Source organism: Aulostomus chinensis, chromosome 7 (genome assembly GCF_037954235.1).
Source record: "Aulostomus chinensis isolate RoL2024-O1b breed Wild chromosome 7, RoL_Achi_v1.0, whole genome shotgun sequence".
In the NCBI taxonomy this organism is placed as follows: Eukaryota; Metazoa; Chordata; class Actinopteri; order Syngnathiformes; family Aulostomidae; genus Aulostomus; species Aulostomus chinensis.
Genome location: NC_141326.1, coordinates 23,940,742 through 23,966,979, shown reverse-complemented (window position 1 = coordinate 23,966,979; position 26,238 = coordinate 23,940,742). Strand labels below are relative to the sequence as shown.

Genomic DNA, 26,238 nt, shown 5'->3' with positions numbered 1-26,238 from the left:
CGAGAGAACTGAAAGGAAACCTGCTAGCTGGCAGCAGCTGACTACGCTGGTAAATTTCACAAAGTCTTTGGGTGTCATGGAGCTGTCAGCGCGGAATGATGGGCCCACGCCACGACATGATACACTGATCTAATTGAAGGATGGCTCCAAGACAGTAGAGACTCCAGTTGATCTGTAGCTGTGGATGCTCTCCTGTGGGGGATTTTTCCTGCTTTATATGAAGCTGTAAAAACAATACCGTAGGTTTGCTTTTCTGTCTCTTCAGTGGTAGGATGGTTAATAATGTGAATTGTTTCAAGTTTGAATTCAAAAAGAAAAGAAAAGAACATATGAAAAGAACCTTCACAAAGAAAAAAAGAAAAGTCAATCTATTTGGAATTCTACCAACACAAATGTATCCACAGCAGTGAGGAATAAGTCAATACACCGGTAACACAACATAGGCATCGGGCTCCAACACCTCACAAACATTTCTGAAACTTAGGTTTTGATGTGTTCTCTCAATTACTGCATGGTGCTCCAAAAATCAATATCTCATTTCTCAGCCCAATGGCAGACTCGGAGAGGCCTCAGTCAAACAGCTAATACTCCCTGGCAATGAGATACAGTATTTTCCCAGACAAACATCAGGCATTCGTGAGACCTCAGGTGCTCCTAAGGCTGCTTGCTTTTCATACACAGAGTAGTTTTCATATATAGTATGAAAAGAGTCCAGCTGACGTGCTCATTAGGTGTAAATGACAGCTGGCGGTGATTCACAGTGTTGTGGATGAAATTGCGCTGAATACTTTTGAGATGGAACAACAGATGTGTCAACAATAAGACAAGGGTTTCCAACTTTGCAAACCTGTGGACTCTTTTCATCGCACATGAGGCAGTTCACCAGTAGAGCTTCTGGTTTGTGTCACCACTCGGCAGCCATCTTTGCTGCACCTCTGGGTCAGATGTGGGCTGACACCAGGCTACAGATTTAATGGGCAGAGATCCATAACTGTTGTTTCTGTTGACCTACTTAGCCACAGATGATTCACTACCTTCCTCTGCTCCTGCTGCTACACTTCCTGATCTCTGCTTCTTCTCCAGGTGTTTTCTGGGTCTCTCCCTCCTGCCTTGTGGTTTCCATGTCAGTGCCTGTTCAGTTATTGCTTCCTCTTCTTCAGAGTAGAACCAATCCAGCTCTGCTTTCTCCCTTTTTAGCTGTACCACTGGTTCTTTTGTCAGTTGATGTTTTAGGTAGCGATTCATGGAACTCTGCAGCTTGCTTGTGATGTTTACGATGTTCTTCTATGTCTCGGATCCATATAACAGGGCGGTTTCGCCTTGGGGGCTGGAGATTTTGAGGCTGAGATCTTATTTAGGAAGCTGGACTGTTATTCTTTTCAAAGGAGACATAAAACTTGCATGTATGGAGACTTTAAAAATGCTTTTTAAGTTTCCCCTGTAGCTAGGCTTGGCCATACCTCTGCCAGGGTGCTGACGAATTTAACACCAGCTGCCATTAACCTGAACGGTGCATTTGTGTAATTTAACAACATGATAAGTTAGATATTTTTCCTGGTTGGGTTGGAGGAAGAAATACGTCATACTTTAGGATTACATTATTGGTTTGTGTCTGCCTGGTTTGTTTCTTTGGTATTAAACACAAAGAATCAGTGAGGTTGATGGATAAAGAATCATTCTGACCTGACAGTTACGCTGGCTGGGAAAGTCAGAGAGGCTCCATCTTTCATTTCACTCACATCCACACATGAATTCCACAGTGGTGCTCAAGGAAAACTTGGATTCATTAAGGATTCATCATCATCTGGGCATTATGATATTTGTGTCAAATATAATATTCATCCAAAAAAATTCAAAAACAGAGAGAAGGAAAAAGAAAAGAAGGTTAGAAATGAATCGACTACAGTTCCTTTGTTTTTTCTCATTAATCATCTCAGATTACCATGTGACTCTTGGAGAGGATCTGTCTTAAGGGTCTGCGATCAGTTTAGTTCATTGACAAATATACATTTCCTGTAAAAATATCCTGCCCAGGAACAAAACATCAAACAAATTCAAATTGTTTTCCCGCTGGCATAAATCAAACCAGCAGCCCCTTAGCTGGAGTCACGCTAATCTGAGGCGGGTTGTCGTGTGTAGGCAGGCAACATATTCAAGTGTCCTTGTGAAGATACTATCATTATTTCTCATATCGCCCATATTAATTGGGTCAGCAGCTGCACGAAGCTTGACCTGTGCTGTTGCTTGGCAACCGTCTCCCTAGCATATAGAAAAACTTTTCCTGCTGGGAATCCCATTTCGAGATCAGTAACCTTGTTCAAGAAAATTATTACGTTATTGAGTCCAACAAAGTGGTCAAAACAAAATAACAGCATCAGGCATGTATAACAAATGTATTCATTTATTGGTAACACAAGGTTCAGCGGACACATGGAACACAGAGCAAACAGGAGGTATCCTCCGCGTTAAAAACGCACAAACGGGAACCAATGCAAAGTGTCAGTTTAGTGTCAAGAAGAAACTGTCACTTTTAACCTACAAACAATACATCGCAAACATGTTGGGGCCTGGTCAGGTCCAGAGAGGTTCTGCCCTTTGATGTAACACTCAAATCCAACATCTTCAGAGAACTTCACAGTGAAAAGAAACAAAGAAACAGGAGCTGCAAACAAATTATGCTAAATTAATTGACCCCTTCACAGAATGGCCTTTGTTGAAAACAAGTGTAGCAGCAAACACTTGACAAGCTTCCACTGCACATGCACGCACACACACATGCAGACACACACACACACACACACACACACACACACACACACACACACATACACACACTCATCACAAAGTAGAAAACACACACACAAGTATGCATCATGAAGTAGAAAACACACCAACAGACACCGCATGCACACACGTACACTCGCATACACACACACACACACACACAAACACACACACGGATTCACCTAAATGCAAACAATCAAATATACATATTTTTATTGGTAAAATGAGTAAAGTCTGCATCCAATAAGCTGAAATGAACGTCATGGGCCATTTGCTGTCTTTTTTTATATCAGAGATTGGATTGGCTGGCTGCTAGTGGCGACTAGAGTTCAGCCAATCAGAGCTCCTGCTGGAACAAATTAATCATGACACAGAGTGTGACACAAATGGCACATCAAATATGTCAAATACAGATTTTGTTGCGCAGAATATCCTCATTTTCAAATCAATGCTTTATTAATTCGATTATTTTACTTGTTAATCAATGTTTAATTCAAGTGAAAATGACTGAACAATTCAAAATTCTATCAAACAAATGAAAATCTTTAACATTTCAAATGTCTATAATTAAGTCAATGCTAGTCGGTGACTACTGAACCTTTTAAATATTACTGAAAATAAGTGGAAATAATATTCCAGGATATTGTACTACGTTGGAGTGCATTTTGCAGTGTGATGTAAGAGTACATTACATCGTGGCACATCTATTTTACGCTGTAATTAGGATATTTTGCTGTGCAACATCACTTTATATTCTGTACATACAATTCTGTATTATTTGGCATTTTTGCTTCCTTTAGTTCTGAGCTGAAATGGAACAAACGAATGAAAAAATACAAATATACACTTTTTCTAGTGGATGTGTGAGTTTCTTAAACCTTCTAAAAAAGAAGCCAGCTGACCTCTTTCACACACACTTTTCTTTCTTTCCACTTTTGTTACTGGAGGGCAACGCTCAATGTCACAATCATGCTGGGAAACTGGGGGAATAAAAAGTCGTGGACGGCAGTGACGGCGTTTCTGTGGTTACTATTTTATATCTCCAGGCTATTTGTCAAACCTAACACCAACAGAATGACAACACATCGCTTCTTGAACACAGGCAGGTTGAATTTGTTGCTGAGATGACAAAAAGTTAAATGTGTCATATCATCTCGCAGGAACCTATAAATACCCGTTTCTACTGCAGGGTCATCTGACCTGGGATAGAACTCCAATTACACGTTTTCCCCGATGCAGACCAAAGCCATTTGTTAGTGGGTTCTTTGGAGAGAAGAAAAGTGGTTTTAGTCGCACATCATTTAGCATTTATACATTACAGAAACTAAGTAAAAGCGCAGACTTCTTCAGACAGTTACATCGGATAAATGCTGTAGATTTCTGTGTTTGAAATCAGGATTTTATACAGTCAGATCATTTCTCAAATAAATAAACAGATAATCATGCATTAACTATGACTTCCAACATCTTTATGCTTAATGCAGACACAAAGAAGCCCTGAGCTTTGGAGCAGCAGCCTCACCTGCACTTCAGTTTCAAGGTCACATCCAGCTATTCATTCCAGATGCCAACAGCCACGTAGCTGGAAGGACACTGTACAGCCAACATCTCTGCAAAGGCCAATGTAAAAATAATGCAGTTTTCTTTGTTACAGATCAGCCCCAAAATGTAATCCTTGGCCCTCGCCTATCTCTAGGTTCGGTGAAAATGGACTTGCCAGTCCTTGAATAATCCCGCTAACAGTCAGAGAAACAGCCAGACAAACATCAGACGCAGGTAAACGCAGATTTGGTGGGCAGTAATCATGAGGTGGCTTGTTGGTTTGCTATTTCATGTGTGCTGACTGCACTTATTACCTCTTCATCTAGTGTTAAGTGAGGGTACATGAATACATCATCAGTGTACTTCGAGATTTATGATCACGCCGTTTCAACAGGAATGATACGTGTGAATTGCACATCGAGTAAGAGAAGCCACGAGAGAATAAATGAAAAGTCAAACAAGGTAACACTTGCTCATAAGATGTATGACTTTAAGATATAAGACTTTAAATAGGACATCATCCATTTTGTTGCCTATAGTAGCATAGACTGTCAGGTTTTGAGGAATATCAAGGCACTACTGCAGCTGTAACACTGGTGTGATACAAGAAAATCCAGCTGACTGCGCTGTTGTGAAATACGCCTCAGATATAGGCACCAAAATAGTTTTACCATGACAAAGTTTGACTATGAAAATGCAAAATCCAAGCAAGCACCAGAACAAGTTTGCATTAAAAGATTTGCTTGTTATCAGAATTGGTGTTTTTAGAGGCATTTAGAAAGATAGTTTAGAAAAATATATTTAAGTAGAATGCAGTAGCCCACAGGAGTGGCTCAGGGATCACGTCAATTGATCCCTCTGCTGTTAGAACTCGACCTCACAAAGCAAAAACTCAAGCTCTTGAGGAACTTCAGTCCACCGCAGCTGTCTCGCCTCAAAGTTAAGGAGATAGTTTGTGGACATCAAAAGAGACTGCTGGCTCCTCCTCCTTGGCTGTGCTGTCAATCACAATGCTCGGATGTGTCTCCTGGGTTTCCATGGAAATGGTTGAGTTAGTCGAGGGCGTCGCTCCGAACTGTCCTCCATCCACTGAGAGAAGCATGGGTGTTCCCGATCGCTTCAGACTGTCGGTCATGGTCACGTGCATTTCCTCCGGCGTCACACCCATTTCCTTGCTGTACTCCGACGGCGACTTCCTCTTTATCCTCTCATAAGTCTTGTCTTGATTTTCTGTGAAGGTCTCGCTGTCCTGAAATCGCCCAAACAACCAGATGAAAAACCCAAAGAGCACAAACGCCGCCAGGCTTGGGATGAAAGCCAGGCACTTGACGTCTAAGCTGGCGCCGATGTAGCGGCTGTGCAGGAACATATCCTGCTCCACGTAGGTCTGGTTGGTGCTGGGGTCTATGTTGGTGGAGCGCCACTCATAGGTTAGCGTGCTGTGGTTGAAGTTCCTGAGCGTGTCTGGCTCTTCCACTGTGTAGATCTTCTCACCGGGGCCGACATACTGACCGTACTCGTAGGGTTTGTAGAAGATCTGGTTCTTCCACATGTTGAGGTCCAATATCAGCACGAGGAAGATGATACCGTAGTTGAACCACTTACCTGGAAGAAGGCACGTTTTTATTAGATTTCATCTTCGACCGACAAGCAAGGAATGAACATGCACGCAGATAATTTACCCGACAAGCTGAGTGATGTACAATGCAAGCCAAACAAGATTTAGAGGGCAGAGTCAGACGCTACAGATAAGCTGTCACTTTCATTTATAAAAAAGAAAACAAGACAACAAAAAATTAATAAATAAATCTCCCTTTGCTTATGGCTAAGACACATGGATCCATTTGCAGGTGCTACTCCCTTCTACAGTAGCTTCTAATCACAGCATTACCATGAGACAGCCTTCTCCCCAGGCTGACTGATAGGCAGATGTCTCGCCGCGTATACGTGACACCACTCCCTTCCTCTCCCTGAGATATGCTGCTAATAAGCTTTTAGTTAAACCAATCACGTAGACTTGGAGCCATTTCCATACTGCTTAATGGATATGCAATACATTAGGGTTAACAACCTTCCACGAGTCACTGAGTGTTTGAACAGCAGAACATTTAGAGCAGGAACATTGGTTTCGCCGTCTCTTGATGGTAGTGAGTCACTGTCTGCAGTGGGGGGAAAACTGAGGGAGGGTGATCTCGAATGGCAAATATACTCGCTGGCTGAGAACATGAGGATGAAGAGAACGATGATGAGAGATGTATCACGAGGAAACAAGAAGCGAGGTCAGCGGAGGCACCTGCGTGCTGCCACAGCTGCACACGATTGATGAAATATTGCTCTGGTTTAACCGTCAAAGCAGTCGCGGCATGTTTGCATTTTGTTTTTAACATCTGGTGGGAAACACTGATTCTGGCCAATTTTGGTTCACACACCCCACTCCAGGCAGCCCTGCTACGGAGCCTAAGAAATAAAGGCTTTAGCAAAAGTTCATATTTCCATCAAGTACCTATGAAAACCCTCAGATATTCAGAGGTCATTTGCAAAAATGCCATTGTTTTTCCTGAGCATTTTTAGGTCTGAATGTATAGGTACCTACTGAGGAAAGCTTGACATCCTCCCTGCAGTGCCCCAGTAGTTTGTATGCAGCAGCTGAGCCGCCTGTACCTGTGATATGAATGTGGTACTCCTCTTTAAAGATCCGCTTGCAGACAGGAAGCTTGACCTTCACGTGCGTGGTTGACATTCCTGGTAGATTCATATCCAGGTCACCCATGAAGTGAGGGAACTCCCAGTCCTGAAAAGCACACACACACACACACACACACACAAACACAACATGTGCAGACACCATATTAACTTGGGTTAACGGCGGTACTGTAGAGGACCACATTTGAATAAACAATTTGACGTAACGAATGTCAACCCTGTTCCCTGCTTTATTGGATTTGGAGAACTTGGCTGAACTTTCTCATACGAGCTGATATTATGTCTCTGTGGAGTCTCTTGTAGACGGACTGGAGGTCAAACACGGTGCCAGCTGCTGCAGCTCGACCACAGCGCACTGAGTGTTTACAGGCTTTTAGAGACAAATGTCGCTGGGATTTCAACACTTCAAAAGCCCCACACTGACGTTTAGAAGCTGCCTATACCCTGCTGATATCGCTCGGATCTTTTATGCTCGTAAGTTGTCATGTTTGGTGGCTTTCTATGTAGTGAGCGGCCTCAACTTTGGATGAGATCCACACAGAAATAAAAAACAAAGAACATAAATCAGAAATTAGAGACATAAATTTATAAATTTTAAGAACAGTTAGAAGCCATTCATGTCTAAAAGCCACAGATGGTACTAATAATTTCATGGTTATGGCTTTTTCTGTTGTGTCAAGTCAACTGTTCTCTACGATGGATGATGTGCTCTAGATCTATAAGAACTTTGTGACATCTGGTGCTGGATACAAAACTTTAAATGAAAAAAAATCTATAGTCTGTTTAAGTGAATAAGAAAGGATTCTGGTTAAAACAAATATAGGGATCATAGGAAAATGTATAATACCTGGACTGCGTTTTCATTATAAACTGAATTAATAAGGATTACACAGAAAAAAAGGAAGGTTCAACCCCTTCTGCAGTTTGAAAACTGATCAATCTTTCTACTGCGTCAAAATCCAGAAGAGTTATACGTGACGTTATGTCAAAATACCTCAATTAGAAAGTCCCTCAGTATCTGAAAGGTTTAGTAACTTAATCTAACTAAAAGTATATCATAAAACGTTATGATCAGATAAAATCATTCTTTATTCGGGCTATAAATGGAGAAATAGCAAAATAGAGCATCAGAATGTAAATGAAAGACAATATATACACCAGTAAATAAGCATGCAATAGGAAGGTGAGGAAGTGTGCAAAAATAAGTCCAATATAGACCTGAAAAATGGCTAACGGATGCAGCTAATGAAAGTCATTCACAGGGACTTTATAAATGGTTTCCTTTCTACTTATCTACCTTGATCATCTGGAAAATTTGCTTTTGTCATCTCATTAACGGAGAACAAACAGACTCCTGATGTCAGTTGTTTTCTCTTTAGCCATATTCTCCTGTTATTTGTACGCTATTACTACCACGTTTGAACTCACAGTACGCCCACATTGGTCTACCATGCCAGTATAACTGAGCTGTTTAGCAGCTTGGTGATGCTCCTCTAGATATCAATTAAGGCCTCCGCTGTTCTTCCACTGTATCTTCCACTGTATCTGTTTCTATAGCACCAACAGACATGGGAGATTGCAGAGTGAATCTTAACTGTGTGGACCAAGTGCAAATAATGGGAATCAAGGCATGGCAAATGTAAAATAGACTCGGGAGACTAGGAGACTCGGGATTGCATGTTTAAATTCACTATGTGCTCATGTGATCCCAAAGTCTCCAATATCTCTGAGCTGTAGAACAGCTTGGGGATGCCCCCCTTGATATCAATTAAGTCTTCCTCTCCTCTTTCATTGCTGTAGTATCTGTTGCTAGGGCACTAATAAGCATGGCATTTAAACAATGTACCGCCCTCCGACAAAATAATGAGTCTCTACCACAAAGATCGGAGCAGTGAACTCACAGAACGTCAGTATATCAACCACATATTTAAATACGCACATGCACAAAAAGAGAAATCTGACATTCAGCGGGGAAAAACAGCATAATCATACACAAAACTATAAAAAGTAAGACCCAGCTTGGAGGCAAATCCAGACAGGTCATTAAATGGGGCATTAATTAGTTTGAGAACACCAGAAGCCATCTTTTCTCAGGGAGGATTAGCTATAGATTATAGATTAACAATAGCTGCCTCTGCCCCAAGATGGAGGTGAATGAAGCTGTACCAAAGGCTCAGTCAGATGCTTTTTTATTGACTCAGCGCTGGAACCTGGAGACAGCTGCCAGTGCTCGGGCCCCGTCACGGTGCAGGTGAACTCGACTCATAAATAACTGTTTGCTTTACAATGCGCAGAAATGAGGAGGGCCTGTCATAAACAAATCCCTGCAAGTGGGAGATGATAAACCGCCATGTTAAAGTCAGATGGATTTACAGGCCCAGGACGGCTCAGCTAGTCAAAAGAGATGTCATACTGTGTAGGGAGTGATGCACAGGTCATGGTTTCTGCCATGGAATGAAAAATCCATTTCTGCATTTTAGTGTTGTGTCAGTTCTTCTTTTATCTCTTGATATATGACAAATATGTGAAAAAAATCAGCACTAAAGTATTTTTTTTAAACCACAACTCCTGTGTTTCTCTTCCTGTAAAATCATTCAAATGTTTGACGACTCATCCTGCACTTGGGGGCGTGTAGTAATTTGGGTCCAATCAACTTTACTTTATTGGCTCACTTTAGCCTTAGCTGATCCCAAGGGCTGTGTCTTGGTCAACTGGATTGTTTCCAGATGCTTTGCCTCGAATCCAAAAGGCTTCTTCAGTTCTAGAACTGGTGGAGAGTTGCAGGTGTGAGAGGTCCCGTGACCTGGATGACTGAGAACCTTCATCGACTGCCTGTGTCCAGTTCTAAATATTTTTGTTTGATGAACCCGGCCATATTGTCAGGGGCAGTCTCTTCTTTTTGATCAAAATGCACTTGGAATATATTTTATTCCGGCTATAAATTACAGTCTTTCAGGTGCAGAGACACTACTTAGATGTAGGCTACTTTATGGATTAGTAATACAGATTATTTCAGGGCATTAGAGGATCTGCAACCTCTGGTGCTTCATCTGTGCAGCTCGTGCATGTTTGAGACAAAGAATGATGAGGAGAGTGGAAGACAAACTGGAGTGGTAATGAACAGTCGAGTGTAACGCTGACAGTGTTTGGAGTAAATTATAAAGAACAAACTGGAAACACCGCCTGAACCTGTGTTTTCTAGTAGTGCGGCGTGAATATTTCTGTTTCGGCTGTCAATACCGATATAGAGAGAGCTGGAATGTGGATGGCTGATATTGCAAATATCTTTGTTGTTTTTTTTCTTGCTGATAAACCACAGTTTAATACAACAGCAATAAGACACAATATCTATTGAACATTTATCACTGATGTTCCTGTTGGAATTATCTTTTAATCATATTATATTTTGTGCACTTATTAGCATGTCTCTCCCAGCAGTCATTTATAAATAAATGCATCCAAATGAAACAAAAAATGTCACAGTGAGCGCACGATTTGTTCGTCAGCCTCATAACTGCAGACATCAGCTAATGCTGATGATGTGAAAAGCTCCGTGAAGCCACTAATCAATGGGTTATCACTACTGTCTAAGCTTATCTGAACCTTCCCAACCCAAACCTGGCTCGACCTTCCCATCACCACAGTGTAACCTTCATGTCACATCAGGTCTGTGCCTGGAAGTAGGAAACTGGAAAAGCTGGCCTCAGCATACCCCAGCATCGATGGAAGATCTATGCTGAGCTGTTTCTGTATATCTGCATAATCACAATTATTGGCTAAATGAATAAGAAAAACACCACCGTGTGAAGTAATTACTGGCCAGAGCAGCTAAAAATTCTCCTTAAAACAATGAATTGTTTCAATACATAAGTGTAGAAATCAATTTTAGTGATGCAGTTGTTCTAATGTGTATTACCGTGGGAGTTAGAATGGTGTTCTTGCCAGCAGTTGTTCAATTTGTAGCCACTGAAGATGCAACTGCTGCCTCATCGTGATCAGCATAATCAACAGCTTAGAGACGTACATTTAGGGGAGACCAAATATTAGTCTTACAACATGTCCTCTGTTCCAGTGAAACATGTCCAATATCCATTTGGAGGAGCGGTGTTGAATTAGGCTCTGAGTCAAACCACACACACGACTGGCCTGGCTCCTGGGCCACTGATGTGGAACAGAAACAGAAAACCTCTCCTTCACCTTTTTTCTTTATCCTCAGTAATATGTGTTGTTGTTTTTTTGTTTTTTTTGCCCAGACAAACACATTTGCATATTCATGTACCACTGACAGGCTTTATTGATGTACACTCCCTGGTGGAAAGTTTTTGTTGGGGGAATAAAGAGGAGGAAAACAGAAAGTGAGAAAAACTCCACTTGCGTGACTCATCATTAAAGAAAATACACCAAGCTCACGAGGGAGGAAAAGGTGAGTTCGTGGCTGAGGAGTGAAGATGGAAGAGAGGAGATGTAAAGGCGTAAACAACAGTTTGAGGTTACATATATATATATATACACACACACACACACACACACACACACACACACACACATATACAGTATGTTGGGGGGTGTACGTGCATGCATTTGTGTCCATGCCAACTGAGAGTGATCAAACACCCCTCTCGCTGCACTGTGCCGCAGTGCCCCATTGATGAATAGTGAGGGAGGGGAGTAAGGGGAACTGGCAAGATGGGTAGCGGAGGAAGCCAAGACATGTCCCAGCTCCTGTTTTTTTAATTGGCCACAGGGGAGCGGTCTACCTGCATGACAATGAGAAGGTCGAACACCAAGATGAAGGAGGCCAGGAAGGCTCTGGAGACCTCATCGCTGGGCAGGAAGCCTCGGTTCAGGTTGTCCCAGCTGATCCAGTCAGTGCTGATGACCAGAACCACCACTGACGTCAGAGAGATGAGCACTGTCCTACAGGAGAATAGAGGAGAGCATGAAGGGGGGGGGGGGGATGAGATGGGGAGAAGCAGGACGATGAGATTTATGAATGACGCACATTAGAAACCTACCACATCTTGAAAAACACTGAAACAAGCATTTAAGTAAAGCACAGTTAATACGGTTTATCTTAGAAGACAAACAGTTCTCACGCTCAAATGAAAAAAAACATAAATCAGGCGTTTTTCTTTTCTCTTCACTGACTCAATAAGGTATTGAACAACAACCTGGGTTTGAAAAATGGCAACAAATAAAGCTTCCCAGAAGATGAATGAGCATAGAAGACAATTGTGTGTGTGTGCTGCATAGATATTTCTATACATTTCCATATCTAACATGAGCTAAAATATGTAATTTACCTGCATGGAGTGAGTTTTATGTCCACCAAAGATGTTTACAGCGCCATTTGTCTGTCACAGTCAGAGTCTTGAGGATTGCCCCTAGACGATGAAGCTGATACCAACCAGACTTGGAGGGGTATGTGTCAGGGGAGAACCCATTAAGTTTGGAGCAGATCAGTCATGGCGACACTTGGTGGTGACAGGAAGAAATCCTGATGTAACAAGGTCAATTCATCTCCAAGACTTACACTGTGTTGTGTTGATGTTGATATACACCAACATGTGTTCTCTAGCGCCACCTAGTGGATGCAGGAATTGATATTTACACCACGGTGCACACGTAAGTTTGCAAATTCATGAATCCAAATATGATCAGGTTTCACCGTCCTTTCATTTTACGGAACGATGTGTGCAGGGGTGTGAGGGCCGGCTCCCAGAGGTGCCCCAGGTCGGGCGTTTGCTTTGTCAGAGGTATACGCTCTCTGAGTTCTATCTAGTTTTGTTCTGTGTTCCTTCACACTGTATTTTGTTTGCCATATTGCTGCAACTCTGCATTCACTGGAAAATATCTCAGAGTTGTACACTGACAAAGGCTAGTATTATTCTCCACTGTGTATTTTGTCTCAATGTCACCCAGTGATTACTGTGCTGCTCTGTGTATTCTCACGCCACACATAGGCTGGCTGCATTGCAGATAGCGAACGCCAGTTCTTATCCAATTTTAACAGTTATGGAGATGCATTTAGAGCATTTATACAGTTCCAAGTCGGATTTGTTTCCCCTGCATGGCCTGAAAAATCGCCATGACCCTTCCATGCGTATTGACAGGATACAACACATTTCAATCAAATTTCAACAGCTGATTCTCAAACAGGAGCTTGTTAAATCAGGCATTGATCGTGCCAGTGCAAGTCAGGGTATCCATCAATAAAATGAAGGGCTGCAGAAAAAGTCACAGAAGCATCCCTTTGCTTGCATTGTAATCACAGGTGAATCAATTCTGTGAGGAGGCGTGTTGAACAATGCGTCTGTCCTCTAAGCCGGAGTTATCTATATCTTGAGCTCATTGTGTGCTGTGTGCACGTCAAGCACATGTCAAACCGTTTCAACTGTATCCTCTGCTCCACATGTCCTTCACTTCTCACTTTGACCCGAAAATGAACCACTAGAGAAGCATGTCGTATTTGACTGACAGCACTGAGGCACTTTGGTGAATGAGCACCAACGCAACCGTGTACTGGTGTTGTAATACATCTAAAGAGGGAGCCATTCGACTGGGCCCCCCAGTAATGGCCATAACAGACATGGTTTGCAGCATTTGTTTAGCAGTTATTTAAGGGTCACAGCTTGTGGGACGACAAGTAAAAGGCAGGGCTACTGTTTGGCCCACGACCTTGCTGTGTCCATCGATTTTCACCCTGTTCATCTAATTAAAAGGTGCTGACACCGAGCGAGGGAACATTAACACAGCTATTGACTGCTTGTAACCCTGCAACGGGTGTTGAGTGACTACATAACCCACAAATATTGCATATGCACATACATCTAGGGAGAATTATGGAATACAGAGATTTAGAATTTTGCAAGCCGTTAGCTAAAGAAATTTAAAAAACAAATGTTAAAAAAAAAAAAAAAAAATTCATGCAGACACACATCAACATACCAGAAGAGAACAATCCTGTTATTGCCTTGTTTCCAGAACCTTCTGGCAGCTTTGCCCCAGCCTGGGTAGTGCTGATCCTGAAGCATCATATCTGTTACCTGCAGAGATCAAAATGCATGTTTAAAGAAGTTGACTCGTAAGACTGTTTAGGTTGGAAACAGCTAACCGCTGGCCAGGCTCTGTCCACTGGCAACAAAATCCTTAACTTCTCACAACAAATTATTTCTTCTTCTTTTTTTTCCCATAAGATTATGAAGCAGTTTCTCATTCCCTGCTTCCAGAGCACAGCTAAGCGATGGCTGTAACATTATATTTACTGTACAGTACAGAGCGACATCAATCACTAACTCTCAGAAATGTTGACATGTCAGTGACACCATGAAGGTGGCTAGTTTTGGCTAGGTTAGTCTTTACTTTTTCAACATGAAAAAAGGTTTCCCAGTTTGACGTGAAAGAACCTTAATGCCTTCAAAAAGCCCTGGTGTTAAAGTGACTGAAGCATTCTGAAACACATTCACCCACAAACAAGTACACACACACACACACACACACACACACACACACGCATTAACCCTTAGCATACTGTAGGTGGAGGGGTCTTTCTCTCTCTCTCTCTCTCACACACACACACTCACGTATTAACCCTTAGCATACTGTAGGTGGAGGGGTCTCTCTCTCTCGCTCTCTCTCTCTCACACACACACACACACACACACACACACGCATTAACCCTTAGCATACTGTAGGTGGAGGGGTCTCTCTCTCTCTCTCTCTCTCTCTCACACACACACACACACACACACACACACACACACACACACACACACAGATGGGTTCTAGGAAGGAAATTAGGAGCTCAGTATCCTGCTTAAGGAAACTTTGACATGCTGAAGAAGGCAGGAATCAAACCAGAAACTATTTGATTACTGCGATTACTCGATGGCCCTGCCGCCCTGCCACGCCTCCACATTCATCCAACACTTTTAGTATGAAATTCTACATTTGGCTGCAAGGCAAGCAACAAATCACTTAGTTCTGGCTGACCGGGACCAAGTTTTTGAAACCAGTTTCCAAACTCTTTCATGAATTCTTCTTCAGAGTGGAGGCTGTTATGTAACACAATCCTATTCAAAAGTCACTTAATTGACTATGGCGTGTTTAATTTTTCAGTAGCATCATGTGTTCTTTACCCTCGTGTACCATCTTATAATTTCATAGATTATTCATTGACTTATGAAACCAACAGACAGGTTAAATCGATGTTAAAAAGAATTGTAGCAGCCCTGATGTTTAATAATGGATAATGAATACAATTTCAACTGTGCTTAAATAAAAGCAAGCGTTTCACTTCATTTTTTTATGAAGACAACACACACTGATCGTTTCTGTAAATGTGCCAGTGCTTTAACAGTAGTCCTTTGGTGAGATGTTCTAAAAAAATAAAGAAAAAAAGGAAAAACACAACAACACATCCGATTTTTATGATATTATCTCATGTCTGATCACTGTCAATAAATACGTCCTTGCTTCATTACTAATCGTGCCGTTGTACCTGTATTCCCACTGCCTTCATCAGTTGGTTATGTTATGTTTTCACATTGCCAAACTCATTTAAAGAATTTAACCAGCACCTGTGCTGAGTTTTACCAGACTGCACTTCGCACTTGAGTATAGAATCTCACAGTATTCTTTGTGTGGAGCTGTTGCAGACTCAAGGTCAATTAATCAATAAAGCGCTTTACTGCAGATTCTGTAGCATAAGTTGTGAGAAGGGTTTGCATCAGGCAGACAGAGAGATGTTTCTGGCATCGCAGCACTGCACAAAACAGACAATTCCTGTCCACTCATCCAGTGAAGATGCACATTAATTCTGTTATGCAGAGGAGACACAGAGGTCATCTTTAAAGAGCCTTGTTGAATTAATTGAATATAAAAAAAAAAACCTTGAGAGCAAATGTCTAGAATCAGCACTTTGCCATGGCCCAACGGTCTGTTTCCTGCACACACATCTCTGCCTTCCTAATTCACCTTCTCACTCTCTGCATCCCGGCGTCTCACTTCCAACCAGACTTCTACATTTCCCCTTCACCTCTGTTTGTTTCCCCTTACCTCGCTACTCCCCCTCCTCTCCTCCTCCTCTCCAACCCCCCCCTTCTCTGCAGTATGTACTGTAGAATACTAATGTGACCGGTGAGGGAGCTTGTCAAGTTGTCTTAGCGGTGTGCACCCCTGTGTCAGAGCCCCACTCCTCCCACCACAGGTAGTCCACTCCCGCTGGAGCACTCCTCCTCTCTTTATGTTGACAAATTAACAGAGGAAGGTTTCTCCTTTGATATACTCTGTACATTCCTATTTTGCTCTCACTGTCCTTAGATCGGATCATCACTCTAAGGATTTGTTAGCAGAGTGAGCTGGATGGGCAGAGGGCTGTAACTACGAGCAAAGATACACCTGACCGAGAATTGAGATGAGTGCAACACCATCTCTTCGTTTTATATGGTCATAAATAGGATTTTACCATCCCTAATAAAACACGTTAGATAAAAACATTGCTAAAAGTGTGGCCATGCAAGGCTGTGATGTTTAACACACCCAAGAAAAGAAAATAATGGATGCCTCAATGCTGTCTTTAAATCTTTATCATCTGGTAGAGGCCTTGAAAGAACTTCAGCCACTCAGTTAGCTCGCCATGGTCAGACTTGGTTGAATTTTAATCAAACTAATGCTGCGTTCACATCATCCCATCAGACAACTACAGGCTTTTCTGAGATGGCCACATGATGGTTAAATTCTTTGCCTAGAAAACGAAGTGGTGGAAAAGTAGATTTTGTCAGAAGGAACGCAACTCTTGTTTTTGAAAGGAACAGGACCTTCCATCACAAGAGAGGAGAAGAGCGCTCACATCAGGATAGAACGGTTTCATCAAAGGATAAGAGTGATCCCTCAGAACAACTTCATATTGATTTGCAGTGACCCTTCCCTAGTCCTTAATTAGTACAACAACAGGAGTTCCAGGGGGAGCCGGTGTGTCGGGGGACACAAGAAGTCAGAGCACACATTAAATTCCACAGTGCCTGGAGCAACTGGACAACCTTTATTGGCACTAAGATCTTCCAAGTCATGGTAATGGAAAAAATGCACAATCTTGTTTGTGATTAAACGTTTTGAGTCAAAAATAAATCTCTTTTTTTTTCTGGAACAGAACCCCTTATTTCTAAAACCATTCAGCTCACATTTTGTATGTTAGTCGACTGTGGTGTCTGAAATTGTAGGCTCTTCAGTGGTATGGATCTAAAATGAGGCTGCGGGAGTTCTGTCACTTGAGGCTTCAGTGTTGACAACATGGAAATGATTTTTGCTGAAAAAAAAAATCACAGGACAATCAATTGTGAGAAATCACCTTCAGGAATATCATCCATCAATGAAATGATTGACGATACTCTGGAGCAAAATCATTGCGTGTCTGCGTGATTCCACCTTTTTTATTACACAACGACTTCAGGGATGTAAATGTCGACCCCTTTCTCTTGTAAATGTAAGCTTGATATCTAAAAAAAACAAAATCTTCTAACGTGAAGAATAAAATGTATCTCACCATCCAAGCAGTGACAAAGTCTCCCATCCACGTCCCCACGGCAGCAATCTTCATGAAGCTCTCATTTCTGATGCCCATGTACTCTGTCACCATGTGAGGTCTGGAAACCAATAGGGCCAAAAATGAAGGTGATATATTAATAGATAATATAGCATATGTTCGGATGGTGGTAAAGGCAGGAGGACGAGGAAGAACGCAAGACAAAAAGAGACAACAGAGGGAGAGTTAGCAGAGGGTGAGAGAGAAAAGTGGTCACTGCTGCTAAGTATCATGATGCTAGCTGTCAGAGCCAATCAATATCAATCTAATCCTGTGAAAACAATGAGCGATGGCTCTACCTTCCATAAAGCCCTGAGGATTGTCAACAATTTATGCCAGCACAATGGAATTCATGCTGTATCAACGCTTTCATTTGGTCCTGCAGTGTTTGGCAAATGATCCATTTGTTTGGCAAATTTGTCTCGTGTCTAGTTGATTTCAAACCAACACTGCCATCCCAATGAGATCCCTCCAGCGAACACTCTGGATCTGAGTGAGTACAACATCGACGAGGCCAAGACACCCCATTAGAGAAACAATCTCATATGCAACAGTATCTGATGAGAAATGACACGCTTTCTTTGGAGTCCCAGTTGCTCCTTCATCTCTGCACTGCAACTGAAGATGAGAAGCTTTTATTCAGCTGCACAAACTCACCAACCCACCCAACACACTCGCACACTACATCACTCCATTTTCTCCAGGTAATAGCGCAGGAAGGGGGGGGGAAGTGGGTCAGCCTCCTCCTATATGAGACTTGTGCCGTTGAGAAAGGAGAACAGAGGGGAGTGGGGAAGACTGTTTGATCTCCTGGCAGCCAGTGTCTTAGAGGCTGAGTGGAGCAGGTGGGCGCCTATCACCTCCCCCTCCTGCGTGGTGTCACCCCCCACAGGTCACACTCATGAATATAATACATGGCGATGGATAGGACTCTGGCTGTGCTTTCAAGGGGTTGTATTTGAAGTCAATGGCTCCATTCGTCTTTGTTTTCCCCGGTCATTTTCTGGCCGCCAGCAAACAGCAATAACAATATTTTCTATTGCACAGAGGGCTTCGGAAAATTTCGCTTGCAACCTTGCTTGTGTGTAGTTCATTTCCTTCATATATGTCTCCCCATGATGGTTCATTTTCATGTCATCTTTGAGCTGATTGCATTACGAGTTCCACTTGCTCACAGTGTAAATGAGCGGTTGTCAGACAAGTCAAAATAAAAAGCAGAGGGGGATGATCCTTTTAAGCTATTAGTTAACATAGCGGCTTTAGTAGGTATTCATTTTTAATGAATGCTAATTGCTCGTGCCCTGTCACATTATGTATGAGCCCATGACTAAAAGGCATAATAAATGCTCATTGGTGATATACAGCTACCATGATTAACTGGGGCAACCAGTGGTGACCCAAAACGCCACCTGTTTACAGAATTGAGAAATACCCTCGCTGGGAGGAAACATTCTAAATCATATGTCATCAATGGAGCGTGCATTCAACGGATGTGACGGGATTTTATTGATGGCAACGTGAAGTACCGCAAGTGACGTATGGCCTTGCTTCAGTCCGCAAATAAAACAGCCTTGATTGGAATGGCGATTTATATCTGCATTAAGTCAGGTAGACATTCTGTGGCTCGCCGCTGCTCCAGTTACCAAGGAGATCCCATTGGGAGTCATTTACTCACAGCAAAATTCTAATCGATACTTCTGGAAATGCTGTCTGGCACCACATGCTAGGCTTTAAATCTAAAAAAACAAACCTACCCTGCCACCAACCCCTGGCCTTTTCACATATTTAATTGAGCAACCCCTGCTCTGTGTTGCAGAGCACCTATGATGAGTTTGGGCACTGCATGATCAGAGGAAGAACTCTCTGACTTATTCATGCTGACTGAAAATTTAATGGCCTTTAGAGCCGGTTGGCCTAATGAGAGAATTCAGTGTAGTGGAACATCAGTACAGTAGCACCATGAATAATCAGCCCCAAAATGGCTCCCGTGGCTTAATCGCAGAGCCAGTGGCAGTGTCAGTGCCAGCAGTGGCGGCTCAGCCAGCTTTGACCCTCTGTGGAACGTTATCAGGTTTACCACACTTGTTCCGTCATAATATTCAAGGGCATTTCAATAGCTTTCAAAGTCTTGTTCCCTTGCATGGAGGAAATTAAAATTTTGCGCTATAGAGGGCACAGAGTTATAAAGTCATGAGTTTGGACGTTGCCCCTGTTTGACATTAAACGCTAAAAGACATTTTAATTATTACAATGAAGTGTTCATCTGCAAGATCATTTTTCTTTGCTTCTCTTTGGGCTGAAGCCGTTTATGTGTCTGTTAAACAGTGTGACTAGAATATCTCTCCCATCTGATTTCATCTTGATGAAGCCTGGGACTTTGATGATAGCTTTCTTGTCTGTTCAATTGTAATTGCAAGCTATCGCTCATCATCCTCACGTCACAGTTACTACACCCAGCAAACCTGTGCTGACAGTGACAAACATATAACAGAAGTGCAAATACATTTATTAGTTAGGAGAAGTCTCTTCAGATGTGCCATCTAGTTTTTCAAGGGGAATGTAACAAATATCATAATAGAACTCCATTATGAATTATTATGTACCACGCTTTTTCCTTGAATGTGTTCTGCATTATGCAGGAAAAAAATGATGCTATCAAATTGAATCGCTGCAAGCACTGAGATATTGTTACTGAAGCGGTGTTTTTACCAGTGAAGAAGAGTAGGATGTGTTCTAAAGAGTCGTCATCGATCACACTATGAAAACTATTGCGTAACAGCGTCACGGTCAAATAAACGTAGAGCAAATTAAAAGCAGAATTGCACATCTACATGCATTTATATTGAGGGTTTTTTTTTTTCTCCAATTTTAGTGAGAGAAAGTGTTTCACAAAAAAAAACAACAACAACAACCTTTTATTACCACTAAATCACCTTGTGTAAAACAATGAAGAAAAAAATGCTTCTTGGTAATCACGAAATTAAAGCGGTAGGCAATTTTTTTTTTTTTTTAAAACCACTTCATGTATTTTGTCAGACTTCACGATCGAAGGAATAATTGAAAAATATCCAGGTTTTAATCGGTGACGACAAATTACCTTCAGCTCGAGTTCGGCGCCTTCCTCAAGGACGAGATGTGTCAGGCCAATGATGTTATTTGTACTGACAAAAAGTAATTACATCAAACCATACTAGAATACTATGAAAGAAACATATTAATGAGAGGGCCCTGTTCAGATGCCTTATGTAAATCGAAACCAGTAAAAGCCACCCCCCCCCCGTTTTGAATTTCTAATTTCATTAACAGCGCACCACACTGCAAAACAGTCCCCAAAACACTTTCACAGTGTCATACTTTGCTATTAAAAAAGCAGTCTCTTGACTTCAACATATTTATCAATTAAAAAGAAGCGTTTTATGATTTCATTTTAGTTTTTGTCAAAGGCGCAACTCCAGGATTTCAAAGCCCCAAGGGAGCACTTAGAATTAAAGCTATAAAACCACATGCTGAGAGAGCTTTCACCACTCTGAGTCATCAAACACCCTGATTTCTATGAATTTTTTTACTGTCCACTTGGACGTATATGCCATCAAACTGGCTGTATAAACTTGTTTTATCTGTCAGACCACCAGTGATGAAGTAACGGGGGCTTCTGCCGTGACCTCCTCTGCCCTGTTAAGGCAGGACTCATTCAGAACATTAAATTGCGACCTTGGCTGGCTCCACATTGAAATGCATTACCTGTCGTGTTCCTTGTGCACTACAGTACCTGATGTCATATTTACAGTATACAACACTCAGCAGCAGTAGTTACCAGGGAGCATAAAGCTGTCAATACACACTCTCTTCACTATCGTGAAACCATCTCCCAAGGCAACTTAACACCTCAATCTCAATTCATCACTAAGCGAAGAATCAGCCCACGTATTGTATTAAACTGGCTCGAGATTGAGTCCTTTAGTTCTTATCATCTTCTGGCTCAGGAGTGGGCGTGAATACCATCGGGCAATATCCCTGACACCACTGTATCAGGCCCTTCATTCCCCCCATTAGCTTTCCATTAGAAAACAAGATCTGTGTGTATGCTTCAATATGGAGAGCCTTAACATCCAAACTACCACCCTAGCAGTACACTCACTGGAGGCCCTGGCGCAAGGGTACACGCACGCATCCTGTTTTTAGATTACTATCTGTCAGGTTCACAGCTTAGTCCTCATATCCGGCTACGCATATGTCAGTCCGTCAGTCAAGAAAATGAGTGATGGTTGTCTGCATGCGAAAATGAAAATCTGACAGGGATGCAAAGGATTCATTTTTAGAGTTGCTCTCATGCTCCAACACAGAAAATTAAGAGGGCGATAGTAAATCCAGCAGCAGTCCGGGCAGTCAAGAGGAACCTCAACTGTTGAGCTAACTCCGTCACAGGAATAACAGATTAGTTCAGTGCAGAGAAGCTGAAAACATGCCTGCGTAGAAGCATATCGAGTTGTTTTAAATGCCTAAAACTGTTTTGACAGTTTAAAAAAAAAAAAAAAAAAAAAGGTGCTTCACTGTAAGGCCTTTCCCACTAACGGGGAACGGAGCCTGTGCCTGTTTGCAAATCTTATTCTGAACCATTACGAGCATTTTCACCAAGAATTTTTTTGTCAGTGTTTGATGAAGACATTCCCCCATATACATATACTGTTATCACATACCCTGCGTGTGACCCAATGAAACGCATGAATTTAGTTTTGGATTTGGTTTCAAATATCTAATCTGCGTACGGACGGCTGAGCTATGTTGTTTGCACACCTGACAGCTCTGCTAGGCATGTGACTGCTGGAGCGGATTGTGCAACATCCTCCATCCGAACCAAAGTTGAAAAAAAAAAAAAAAAAACCTTGAACGGCACGGCCTCCAGAACCACACCGATCTAGAGGGACAAGGGCTCGTGTGTGGTACATCACAGGAATGTCAGGACATCCTCTATGAGGTGGCGTTTTTGAAAGATTGGTAATATAATGCAGAATATTATGTGAAAATATCCTTGAAACATTACCAGAAATGAACAGCTATTGCAAAGCATAAGGAGGCAAAGCCTGCATGTAGTGTAGCTGTGTGGTATTACACACAAACACAGCTACACACACGCACACGTCCTGCTGCAAATATCCCTCTCCACCTCCCACATACAGTCACAATATACTGGATATGTATATGCACACATTCCCTGCGGACACAAGCAGCCGTCAAGGTTATGATGTTCATTGTTTGCAACTGCTGCTGTTTCTCCGTACGTGACAGTGACGTATGACGAGGACCTTACTGCACCACTGACGTCCCTCCTCTCCGTCCCAGAAAACAGCCGGATAATATAATCAGAGAGGAAATGACTGACCTTACTGCTTCTAATTGAACACTGTTTTGTTTTGCTTTTAGAGGTATTCTGAGACAAGGGAAAATTACTAGGGAGGGAGAGCTGAACGCTAACAGATCACTTGTTAAATATGTAATGAGTCATTTTTTGAAACACCAACATAATGTGCATGTGTAGGAGTGTGAAAGACAGCAGGAGATATACTCAAAAAATAGATGTGGGTGTGTGAACGTATGAGAGAGGCAGCGTGAGGAACACAAATATAGAACAATTTATATGAAATCAAAGGCATTTGCGATTTAAAAATGGGAAAGGTTTACATATCCAGTTAATAAAACCTACCGTTATGTTCATACCATTGCTTTAATAAGGCAATACTACCTAGGAATGCAGTAGCACCTTCTAAAAATTTTGTTTAGAGCTACAGAAAATGATTCAGAACGTCAGAGTTCATTGAACTTTTGTCGCATCAGAAAATTTCTCTTACAGCAACCACTGAAGGTATAAAAGCAGATGTTTTGGGGTGAGGATGAACTAATGCTTTGTTATAACTCATAATGATATTAAGTCCTGACAGACTGGGGCAGAAACTGAAAATATTGAAACCAGCAATACAACCATTTAGAAAGTTTATCTTGCTCATTTCAGCTAATTCAAGGAATGTTTTCCGCAGTGGTTGCATTCATTAACTACTATTCATATATCAATATAACATTTTACACAGAGACAAAAAAAGCAGTCATCTTAAGTGATATGTGTGTGTGTGTGTGTGTGTGCTGATTTTCCCTTTTTGAAGAATTAAATTACCGACTATAAAACACACACACACACACACACACACACACACACACACACACACACACACACATACTAGTCATAAAAGTTTACAATTGTTGTATTGTTCATAATTCATATCACCAAGTCCGATTTATACATCATTTACAATAATTGAATGATCCTTTTTTTCCACACTGTCCTCGGAGTCCTCTGGCAAGGTCTGCACTTTGAACATGCTGAAGTGTTAAAGCGAACGTACTAACAGAAGTCACACTCCCAGCTGAGCGAAGCCTCTCTCTTTCAGGTAGGGATCATAAATGCAAAAAGCTCGGGGACAAACATCACTCTCTCCAGTAGAAACAGGAATTGTGAAACTTGTTGTGATCATGAAGGGAAATAAAACTTCTTCCCAAGCATCTCTGGTGGTATTCTTCCTTGTAAATATCTCATTTTTAGCTCTGATGCTCTGAAGCTGGTTGGTGTTTGAAACACTCCCAAATGTACAACATTACAGTCAAACACATCTAGACTAGAGGAGGGTATATGATCCTAAATACAAAGTCATTAACGTCTGAAAAAGTGTACCGAATGTCAATCTTATTTTATGAGCAGCTTTGTATATATTCCAGATATTAATATATGACAACATATCATATGCTGTTAGATTAAATGACATTGCGTTTTGTAACCCAAATAATAATATGGTGCATCTTTGACAAGGACACACACAAGCAATGTGTGGAATTATCCATTTTACTTACTTACGTCACCCCAGTATTTTAAAGGCAAAAACATGTTTTTTTCTGAGAAATTGTTTGGCAAAAGAATAATCATTGGATCACATTGCGGTGAAACTTGCAATTTGTGCTCTTAAACAGAGAGACTGTGTCAGGGGCAGTTTGAGAAAGAGACTGTAACTTTATGTTAAGCACATGATCCCCCTTCCATATTTGTGGCAGAAGCCATCAGTCTTATATCTGTAAGGGAGCTCTGTCAGTGGAAAATAAACAATTTGGATCTAAGAAATGACAGATCATAGAACCCATGTGTGATTCCATGCAACAGGAGGCATCTACATACCGTAACACACTATTTATTCAGCCCTTTAAATCCGTTTGTCTATGGTATTACTCCAGCTTAGAGACAGACAAGCAAACAGACAGACGAGGAGGACGAGCATGCATGCAGCACAAAGGATCATGGTAAACAAAGGCAAATACCCTCATATGATGGGTTCTAATCCCGTGCAGGGTGTCGCTCTCGTCAAATCCCACATCCCTCCCTCCCTCCCTCCCTCCCTCCCTCCCTCCCTCTTCCTCTTCCTCCTCACCATAGATAAATACCAGCTGCAGCTCACGTCATCCTCTGCTGCATGTTCTCACTGCTCAGGCTCCCTTCCATCCAAACATCCTCTCATCATTTCATGTTCAGAAGAAGTATATGTCATTTAATAGCTTTAATGTACGCATTCCACAACAACTTCCCATTAGATCCACACATACTCCCCTCCTTCCGTCCCTCCTCAATCTCCTATTTTCCCACCCCCTTCCTCTAAATTAGTCATGATTAATGTGTATGCCGCGCATTGGGCCGTCTTAATTAAATAACACCACCTAATTAGGGGCTGATTTTGGCTGGTAATGGCACTGTAAGATGGTGCAATGACTGTGTGGCGTAACAGTACATTCATGAAGCCCGTTAAACTCCCTGGGCGGTAACACGCCACTGGTTTCACACAAACAGCCCCCCCAATCTGACAGTTACATTAAAATGCAAATAGCCCAGATGTGGATTACAGCTCCCAGGGAGCCAGGATGAAATGGCTTTTTTTCCCCTGATATGACATAAGCCAGGTAACAGGTTGATAGCTGATGACCCACAAGTGGCTGCTAATAACACTGGTTAACACATTGCGGACATGAGCAAGATTACAGAGCTTGGAAATCTCAGAACAGAGCAATAATGGCTTTGATGAATGCATTTCACAAATCATGAATAAATGCTTTCAATGATTGTTTTATGTCCTCGTGGTGCATTTTATCTCCTTTTCTTGTGAATGTGGTTTTAATTAAACCCAGCTCCAGACCAACTGTTAGGTCAGAGAAAATGAAAGCATATTAATGATGAAGGGCACAGGCAGCATGAAGCATCAGGTCAGGGAGACAGCAGGGAGACAGACGCTAAACCCCTCCTGCATCACACACTCACACTCTCTGCCACATAAATGCTCCAACAGCTACCTTGAGTGAGGTGTGAGACATGAACAATATGCGGTGTGTGTGTGTGTGTGTGTGGGTTGCCCTGTCTAACCACCAGAAGAGCATCCCCTGCAGTGCACCATCATGGCTAGATGTCAAAGCCAGCGATCTCATGCCAAAACACATACCTTTTTAGAAGCACTTGAAGTAACAATACATCACAGTGGCTTGTTTCTTTAGCACACATGAAAAGACAAAACAGTGTTCATTCGTACAAAGGGGCAGCTGCAGCC

At 42.0% G+C, this 26,238-nt stretch overlaps 1 protein-coding gene across 2 annotated transcripts in view; it reads right to left on the bottom strand.

Moving 5' to 3' along the window:
* Positions 1 to 2,415: 2,415 nt before the first annotated feature.
* tmem117 (transmembrane protein 117) overlaps positions 2,416 to 26,238 on the bottom strand; it is a 46,550-nt gene continuing 22,727 nt past the window's right edge. For both annotated transcript variants that reach the window (XM_086209462.1, XM_086209463.1), the window contains exons 4-8: positions 17,573 to 17,672; positions 13,978 to 14,075; positions 11,787 to 11,946; positions 6,988 to 7,117; positions 2,416 to 5,931 (exon numbers count right to left, since the gene is read on the bottom strand). In XM_086209462.1, the coding sequence (XP_086065588.1) occupies positions 5,267 to 5,931; positions 6,988 to 7,117; positions 11,787 to 11,946; positions 13,978 to 14,075; positions 17,573 to 17,672 (1,153 nt within the window). In that variant the 3' untranslated portion in view covers positions 2,416 to 5,266. The remainder of the gene's footprint in view (positions 5,932 to 6,987; positions 7,118 to 11,786; positions 11,947 to 13,977; positions 14,076 to 17,572; positions 17,673 to 26,238) is intronic.